At 36.3% G+C, this 10,000-nt stretch overlaps 1 protein-coding gene across 1 annotated transcript in view; it reads right to left on the minus strand.

Moving 5' to 3' along the window:
- LOC138047559 (UDP-glucose 4-epimerase-like) overlaps positions 1-10,000 on the minus strand; it is a 15,154-nt gene that overhangs the window by 1,749 nt on the left and 3,405 nt on the right. Inside the window, exons 5-10 of the mRNA XM_068894461.1 lie at positions 6,137-6,316; positions 5,465-5,542; positions 3,623-3,725; positions 2,161-2,246; positions 1,336-1,413; positions 1,075-1,189 (exon numbers count right to left, since the gene is read on the minus strand). Coding sequence (XP_068750562.1) covers positions 1,075-1,189; positions 1,336-1,413; positions 2,161-2,246; positions 3,623-3,725; positions 5,465-5,542; positions 6,137-6,316 — 640 coding nt within the window. The remainder of the gene's footprint in view (positions 1-1,074; positions 1,190-1,335; positions 1,414-2,160; positions 2,247-3,622; positions 3,726-5,464; positions 5,543-6,136; positions 6,317-10,000) is intronic.

The following is a 10,000-nucleotide window of genomic DNA, read 5'->3' on the forward strand; positions in this document are numbered from 1 at the left end:
TTTTAAAGCCTGCTATCTCACATTTTTATTCTCTTGTTTTGAGATTATTATTATTCCAGTTGGCGAATAATGTTTTTATTTTCAACTAAACAAAGAAAGAAGCTGTGAAATTACCAAAGTAAGAAAGTAATATCACACGCATGATAAACGGTTTTCATCGAGAGCATTTAAGTCTAATTAGGCAATTAAAGGGGAATAAATAAGGCAATACACAGTTTTCAGGAACAGTTTCATTAATGACTTTTATATTTTTTTCCCCATTTACGGTTTTAAAACTATACCTGAAGATTTAAAAATTATCACATTACCCGCACCTTCCTACAACCCGCACCAACAACTGTTTGCGGAAAAATTAACACATTACCCGCGGGTAATCGCCCGGAAATTACGGTAAGTGTCACTCCTAGGGGTCAATGTGTTATTGACCAAATCATTAAAAAGTGTCAGATGGTGTGGCTGTTTTGAAGCGATCTAAGGCTCTATAACTGCGGAATACCTAATTAAGATGTATAACGCCCTTTTTGTATCATATTTCAACTACTGTAGCCCTGTATGGGGTTGCACTGGCAAATGTCAGTCAAAAAGATTACAAAAGTTACAAAATTGTGCTCCTGGCACAACTCTGATTATATGACTCCATCCTCCAGTTTACTGTATGAACAAAGGCATACGAATCATCTAGCTGTTACTATGTACAAAGTGATAAATGGTCTCTTTCCAGTTCGCCTCCGTGATATTTTTCAAAATACTTTGCAAGTTCATTTCTATAAAAACTAGTTCATTCCCAGACCGCTTTCTGAAGCAGGGAAACGTAGTTTTCAATATCGAGGCACTACACTGTGGAACAAAGAAATCAAGCCATCCTCACTTCCTTTAAACTTGAATCCTACAATTACAACAAAAAGCCGTATGTCTTCTATTGTATACCCCATACAAAAAACATCAATGCATTGGAATTGAAATATTGCAAACGCATTAGAGTACTGTAATAAGTTAATATATAATGAGTACAGAAAGTTCATAATTATCTTGAAAGGTCTAGTATCGCAAGTGTAACACTAACTCCCAACTTACACATTTCATCAAGCCCTCTTTCTGCTTTCCAGTCAAGTTCTTTGTTAGCTAAAGAAGCATCAGCAAACATAGTTGCTACATCTCCTTCCCGACGTGGGGCAATCTTGTATGGAACCTTTAGAAAAATATTGGTCAAAATGTCTGCAGTTCAACATTACTCAGCCTATGTAAAGCACTAAAGTTAGCATAATTATACTATAATCCTCAGAAAATGAAAAACTTTGTTTTTTTTCCTCACGGAGGTTGGTAAAAAGCACTTACTGGTTTTCCTGATGCTTTTTCTACAGCTTTTACCATTTCAAGAACAGAGTATCCTCGGCCAGTTCCTAGGTTGTACACCTGGAGAACACATTCATTGGAAACATAGTTCAGTGAAAATAACAGGCCTCAAACCAAATCCATTTATTATTATTATTATTATTATTATTATTATTATTATTATTATTATTATTATTATTATTATTATTATTATTATTATTATTATTAGAACCCACTTGAGCATTAAGTCCAATTTTAATAACCAGATTGCTTAAAATAATCACTATAGTGCACAGTAATACCGGTAACTATTTTTACAGTACAAAACTTGCAGGATCAACACAAAATTTTATTTATTTTAAAAACAAGGTGGACCTAATCTCAAGAAACTGCCTGTTACTCTGGGTTGTTATAACCAGTACACAACTACATCTATTAAATGATATGGATGTCCCTTGACATTCTGTTAGCCTCCTTAAAACTGAATCTATTTGGATTAAGAACTCAAGGCTAAAGTTCCTATTTTTCAGTACCTGCAAGGAAAAATAAAAATAAAAAATCTAGTTTTATTTGTCCTTCTTTAAACAGTTGATATTTCATAAGACTATTTTTATGACTGTAATATTTATAGCGACATTAGCCACTTGATAAATCTCAAACCTCAAAGCCTCAAACTTACTTTCCATGGACATAATATAAACTAAGGCCTTTAATAATAATTGTAAAATATTGAAGAGGACTGGAAGGGTGAAAGCCCCCAGCTGTAAGAATGTCAGAAGGAACGTTCTCCATCTCAAAAAACTCACATCTGTTTCACTTTAATCTTACCTTGCACCCACAATCTTCATCCAATTTCTTCAGTGCTGCCACATGACCAACCGCTAAGTCCACCACATGAATGTAATCTCTGACACCTGCACAAACAAAAAAAAAACAACTTACAGTTCAACTGAACCATGCTCAGAACACACATTAAAACATAATTAAGCATAATTATTACACTTAATTCACACTCTAAGCATTCGTCTTGTACACAGTGGTGACAAATCATAAGGCAGACCACGATAGAGGAAGCTTCATCTCTAAACTTTGCAATCATCTAGTGAGTAGGTTCTTTAACCCTTTGATGGCTAAACCGATCAGACTTAGTACTTTATTCTGTAACTGTCTACCCCAGAGTATTTTACTCGTCAATGGGTTAAGGGAGCAGGGATGGCACAGTGGTGACAGCACTCGCCTCCAATGTGACCCAGGTTCAATTCCAGACTTGGCATGTTAGAGCCACCTGAATTTTCCAGGTGACTATAATTGTTAAAGGTAAAGGTACACCTTATTTAACGTTAGTCGTTCCCTTACCCTCTAGAGCAAGGGTATTCTCCCAGGAAGCCAGCGGTGTGCTCATTTTACCCCCCTCTTTCCATCAGTGCTCCATTTTAAGGGTATTTAAAGCTACTTCAACCCTTTTGACGCCTGAACCGGCCAGACTTAGTATTTTACTTGTCAATGGGGAACCCCCAGGAGTCAATGGGTTGAGCTACACTGAAAGGAAAGAAGTCAAAACAAGGATGTGAGATCCGGGGATTGAACTAGGGACCTCTTGCACCAACACCACACACTATAAACCGACTGCGCCATTCTTGCCATCCTTGAGACAATAATTATTATTGCTCAAATTGTCCAGTTAAAGTGCGAGGACCACTTCACTCTTTGTCTTCGTGGGTTGAATTTGTTTGTTTAATACATACTGTTTTATTCTGTGTGGCAATCAAGGGCTCAAAGAGGATTAAAACTTAGGTGACAAACTACTACATCAGGAACTCTCTGTCTTGCTTCTTTAATTAGGGCATCAGTGAGTGATAAACACAAATGCTAAGAAATGGGGTCCATAGTATCTCTCTCTCATCAGAGAGGATAAGGAAGGCCAATGACTTGCAGATTTCAAAACAAAGGCAGTACTTTCTTCTTCAGAACATTGGTCTGGCTGTAGCGTAATAACCCACACTACACATGCCATACACCACCCTATGTACCAAAGTTAAGTTCTCTTCCAATAAAAGTTGGTCAACAGTATACCAAAAATTTGTAGTTTGGTGTTTAACTCATTTAAATATATTTACTTGTTTAAAAATAAAACAAGTGAAAGGAAATGTAAGTACCAGTATAATCTGCCTTGATTAGTTTTTGCTATCTGTGAGTTGTGCAGTAAAATTGAAAGATAATGATAAAAGTTGTGATTTTCTCAAAAACTGGAATATAATAATTTTATGTGTAAGTAAAAGCCATGGCTAACCTGTTCCATCACAAGTATCGTAATTATTTCCAAACACATTCAAATGTGGACGTCTACCAATGGCAACTTGCAGTAGATATGGCATTAAATTGTTTGGAATACCCTGCAATAAAGATAAAATAAATTACAGTATTTACTACAAGTTAAGGTTACTGCTAACCTTTTTGGTCTCGAATTTTGCAAAATTTTAAAAAGCCACCATAAGATAGCTCATTATGTTTACTTTGTTCTGAAAAAGAAATTATTTGAAAAGGTTTTTTTCTTGCGGAGTTATTGCAAATTTTGTGTTTTGCGTGACTAAAATGTTAATCCCCCAAGGTGTTATGAGATGTCAACACTCGTCAACACCTCAGACCTTCCGTGCAGTTTGACGCGGGAATACATCCGGGTATCTTCACTTTACCGAGTGTTGAGTTCGCCATTTATTTGTAATCGATGCGGTTGAGTCTGCAATCAATAATCTGTGGCTAATGATGCAGCGCTGAATGCCTTTTCCCGCAAATTCAAAACTGTTTTGTCACAAACCCTCTTCAGGGAGCCTTACGTCGATTTTCATTGGTCGGCAGCGTCATAGCAACATGACTGCATTCACACCCGCATTGACAAGGTATGAAAATGTGTAAAATCTTTTCCGCTCAAAAACTCGGGGTTTATTTTTCCAGGACTAGGTCCTCTTCAAATGATTTTATAGGGTATGTAGATTTGTTGGATTTTTATGAAATTTGACCAAAATGATCGTCGGATATTGGTGCACAAAAGAGTGTTTTCAATATTTGAAATATTTTTACTTTGACGCGTCTCTGCATGTCGCGAAACGGAAAATTTTCTATTGGTCAAGTTCAAGTTTATTTTCTCGGAAACCAGTAGGAAGACCCTTAAAGCCTGACACACTTTGGTAGTCTATACAGTGCTGATGATATAGTACAGTTTGTTTGGTTGTGCGGGTAATTCAGGAAAGTGAACATGTATGGTTTTAAGTTCTAAGGCGCACGCCAGGAAAGCCATTATAAACTTTAAACGTTCATATATTCGGATTGTTCATTTTATTACCTTTTCGGTGATACCGTAGAGTTCCGATAGTAGCGACCCTCGTTACTTTCGGAATTAGCAGCCTTTGGGGGTCGCTACTTTCGGGGGATCGTTACTTTCGGGGGGTCGCTATTTTCGGGGAACACAAATCTTTTACAAATAGAGCTGTCGCGAACATTTTATTTGCATTCCATATGTATAGATTGTGTTTTATAAAAAGAAGGTAACAATGATAGATACAGCAAAAAACCGTATATAGAAAACTATATAGTTTTCAATTTCAATTTGAAGAAACGTTCTTGTTGTTAATACGAAATTATACCGGTTTACGGTAGTTCTTTCATCGCTACATCAATGAACTGATGTCAAGGACGAATGCTGGCATAAAGCTTTCCCTTGTTGTAAATTAAACTGCACGAACATATTGTACATTAAAATTTTGACTACTGTTTGACACCTTCCCTCCCGACCCCCGAAAATAGCAAGACCAAGTTTTTTAAATGGTATGCCATTTAAAAAAGTTGGTCTTGCTACTTTCGGGGGGCGGGGAAGGTCGCTACTTTCAGGAGGTCGTTACTTTCGGGGGGGTCGCTACTTTCGGGATTTACTAGTGACCACCAAAAATTGACGTTAATTTCGGGGGGTCGCTACTTTCGGGCGGTCGTTACTATCGGAACTTTACGGTATATAGTTTGCTGGAGTTTTACCGAAAATAACGCGCTTACGATAGTTTTCCCGGAAGGCACCCCAAAAGGTTAGCAGTAACCTTAACTCCTAGATGTGACCAGGCATTAACATAATTAATTAACTGACCTGAGGGTCTTCTCCAATTTGGCCTGATTTATGGGCTCCAACTGGATTAAAATACCTTAACAGCACAGCATTCATATTCTGGAAATGAGAAAACCATAAACAGCCCTTATTGGAAATTTCATCAATTCATGTCACCATGGCAATGTCCATTTTCTAACAATAATATTTATTATTAAATCTTTTATTGCAGTCTTCAGTTCTGCATAATAAAACCAGTGACCTCGCATGAGACTTTGGAGTAATAATATTGGTACCTTTTCCAGATAAGTTGCAGATTAAAATTTGCTATCTCAACCCTTTGTACTGTATGCTGTTCATAGTCAGCAAATCAACTTATACATAGAGGAGAACCAACAAACTCAACCCATGTGATACCAAATGTGGGAAATGACCCCAGGCCACATTGGTGGGAAGGAAGTGAGTGCTCATACCACTGAACCTACCCTGCTCCAAAATACCACACAAAGAAATTACAAATCAATCTGTGTTAAAACAATATTAATTATACCTACAATAGATGTATTCAACATAAAACATGTTCATGAATATTAAATTACCATCCTGAAGGGACTGCGGGGGAGGGGGTATGACCAGTGGGTGGTAAGTTGATAACTAAAAATCTTGAAAACTTGTCATCATAAAAAGCCAATAAATTTTATGAGCCTTTGATACCTTTTCAGTTTTGCACAAATCTTTGATGATTTCCTCTATGAAAAACTTTGTTCTACCATATGGGTTTGTTATACCAACTCCCACTGGGTGATCCTCGTTAATGGGTAGGTCCTGAGGCAAACCGTAGACTGTTGCTGATGATGAGAATACAAACTTCCACACACTATGTTCCTTCATACACTGCAAAATAATGATAATAATAATAATAATAATAATAATAATAATAACTTAATTCATTTAATTCGATGAAAGGGAAGGATACCAGAGGTTATCCCTATTGAGGGTATCCGCCGGCAGCCAGATGCTCTCATATAGAGCGCCTTCAACACAGAGCTACAAAATATATCTTAAATATGAACTACTATAATAGTATTCCATATCGTGATCATCTTATTAGATTAAATCTTCTTCCTGTTTCTTATTGGCATGAGCTTAAAGATCTGGTATTTTATTTCAAATGTCGCACTAACCATTATAAAATTCCTATTAACGACTTTGTTGCACCGCGTACTAACGTTAGAACTACTCGCCACTCTTCTGCTTCTGACATAATAATCCCTCGATGTCACACTTAACTCTTTCAGGCTAGCAATTTTAACCGCATAACTAAGCTTTGGAATAATTTGCCGAGCTCTGTACGTGCTTCTTCTTCCTCTAACCAGTTTAAATATTCACTCTTTAAGTACTATAATAATGCACTTAATAATGCTCATAACCCTGATGTATTTAATACTTTCAAATCTATCTGTTGTAAATGCTGCTCATTCTGTAATATTCTATCCTCTAAGCGCTGCTGCTATTAACTTATAATCATCAACAATAATGAATATATAATATGCGACATACTTTGTAATTATATAAAAATTATAGTTTTTATTATAAAATTTTTACATATATATATGCATGCATATAGAGAGTTTTTATATTAATGTTGTTTTGTAATTTGATATATTTTTTTTATATTTTATATTTTATCTTATTTTCTTTTATTGGGCGCACTTAATTTGGAGCCTCGTTCTGTTGTGTCGTTCCTCATCCTCCTTTGTTTTTTTTTTCTTAATTATGATGTTATGTTATCTTTTTCTTAATTATGTTATCTGTATGGAAGCTAAGTAAATAAATAAGTAAATAAATAGATGTAATGGACTGAAAGTCGATTTTGACAAGTCAGATTGAGATCGACTGAAACTCAGCCCACATGACCCGAGGCCAGGGTTGAACCTGGGTCACAGAGGTGGGAGGCGCGGTTGATAACTGCTAAGCCAACCTGACTCCCTGTTCATACAGAAAGAACAACTAGATGCTCCACTGGGTTGCCTGTGGTACGTGTTACACAAAAACAGAAGGCACTGAATAGGCCATTTTCGAAATATCAAATATTCAGCTTGATAGGGAGGCAGTGAGGACGAAAACAATGGAAAAACTTTAGAATGAACGTGAAAAATATTAGCATATCATCCACTTTCCTTTGTCCTTGTCCTCAGAACCTCTCTTTCAAGCAGAATTTTAATATATCGAAAAAGGTCTATTTGGGTGGTATTAAACTGCAGCGTTTTAGTTAATTATTTCAAGTGGGGGGTCATTAAGACCATTTGAGGGGTCACCCAGATGTCGTGCCAGCAGAGGCCCTTTGGCTCACACATTCACACGTTTAATTATTTTGTACATGGTGTCCTGTCCCATTTTGAGGTCTTTTAGGTTTTTAAGCTTTGGTAATAAATTCAGTTAAGACATAACAAAACACGCTCTTTAATAGAATTCACTTGTTTCCTCTTTAAATAACTGGTCTGCAAAAAAACTAACTACAAATTGCTCGGATCGACGTTTTCCTGCATGTCATGTATGTTTTCCAGTTGCACTAAGCAAATGTTTATTGCACACACTAAGGAAGGACTGAAGATGTTGTTTCCACTTCATAATTCCTTTCTTTTCAGTCTAGTCTGATGCCAGGTCAAAACATTTCTTGGCTTTACGTTTGCACCAAAAAGTACCATAAAAGCTGGGAGTTAACGGTAAAAGACAAGCCAAAAGACGATGAAGAAACATATGACAGAGTTTTTGTATATAACTCTGAATCAAATTCTCGTCGAAATATTAATGACAGTCGATCGTAAAACCACAAATATTTCTGAAGTCTCTGACTTTTATGAATCAACGGAAAGGTTGTGATGTTCTGTCAAAAAGAAGAAATTGATCATGTGCTAGGCAACCATAAGGTGCACCGGATCAGCTTGTGTCAACTGAATGAACTAAGGGAAAGAATGTTAATCGCTTCTCATTTTCAGAGTAAAACAGCGTACTTTTAAGCCAAGAAACTTCCATCTCTGGTTTTTTAATTTTGTTGTAATATTTAACTGAATATTTACATTTCATCTGTTGGGTCAAGAAGTCTTCTTTGTCGGGTTCCTGAGAAACGTATATATTTTGATTTCAGGGTGAACTATTTACACAATCATGAGGTTGAGCGGCCATGTAATTGAAAACCTAAACATCTATGAGATACGAAAACAGTCTTGCGAATTATCGCAAATCACAATGCTGACAAGCAAAAAAGCAAAAGAAATGGTTAATAAATATGAAGTTTTTTACTATCTGAATGTTTTTGGGTTAGAGTAAAGTGCTATATTGTTGAAAAATCTTCGTGATAAAGGAGCCATGTCACGCAAAGGATGTAATTTCATGACACTCAAAATTCGCAAAAAGCATGAGTAATGTAAAGAATTTTTGCTGTATCAATAAACTGGACTAACCAGGAAGTTAAAGAAATATTGTTGGCTTCCCAAATAAACCTCAATTTACACTATAAAGACAAAACAGATATTTTTTCTGAGGTTAAAAACTTGGCTACCTACAAATCATAAATGTTAGGGAGAAAAAATTCCTGTCTCCTCGCGTATCACATTTAAACACACATACGCAATTTTTTTAAGCTCAATTATTACAAAACATGATGAATTCATAAAGGCCACCTTTTCCAGCGAAACATTTATTGAAACAAACAACACATTTGCTATTAGAAACCGAATCGTGTCTAATTACCATGTGCAACAAAATAAATTTCAGGATCAAACCCTTTCCTGAAGTACCTTTTCCTTGAATATTAAATGAAGCACAAAATAGATGACAAGCTTTCTTTCAAATAATTCTTGGCTGTCACATTTCCAATTATTTTTTTACCTTTTGAAGACTGTGCAGAGTTGAGTACAAATAAATACAGTCAAATAGCCAGACAACAGAGATCACAGATCCACTTAAGGTGATCATTCTTTCTCTGTCTTTGTTGAACCCATAAGTTACCAGAGGATTTTCCACTTGGTTTCAGTGTTGTACATAACAGCATACTTGGCAAAATATTAGAAATACAGCTCACTTTGAGTACGTCTCAACGGGCGAAATTCAAAGTCCATTACTCATTGCTTTTAAGATTCCAGATATTTATTTTCCACTGCCTGTCTTGTTTATCCTATTGACGTTCCATTCTTGAGCTCCATTAAGGTATATTTTGTTTAAAGATCCACCAAAACACCATTTGTGTTTCAATCACTTCGATGCCATTGCAGGTTAATTAAATATTCTACTGTCTCCACCAGAGAAGTCTACACATTTCTCCTCCCCCCTGAAACCCACCAAAATACACGCAGAAGACTCTATGCACAAGACACCACTAAGTAAGGGAGTGACAGGAAAGACCTCAGGAATCACACTCACTCCCTTACCGATAATTAACAATTATTGGATTCGGTTTTCGCCTGATAGTGATAATTATTATGGCCTCAGTTTGTGTTATTCGCCTCAGCCTTTGGCTTCGGCAGATAACACAAACTGTGACGTGGATAAACCCAAATCGACTAATTGTTAATTATC

This window comes from Montipora capricornis, chromosome 4, assembly GCF_036669925.1.
Source record: "Montipora capricornis isolate CH-2021 chromosome 4, ASM3666992v2, whole genome shotgun sequence".
Classification (NCBI taxonomy): domain Eukaryota; kingdom Metazoa; phylum Cnidaria; class Anthozoa; order Scleractinia; family Acroporidae; genus Montipora; species Montipora capricornis.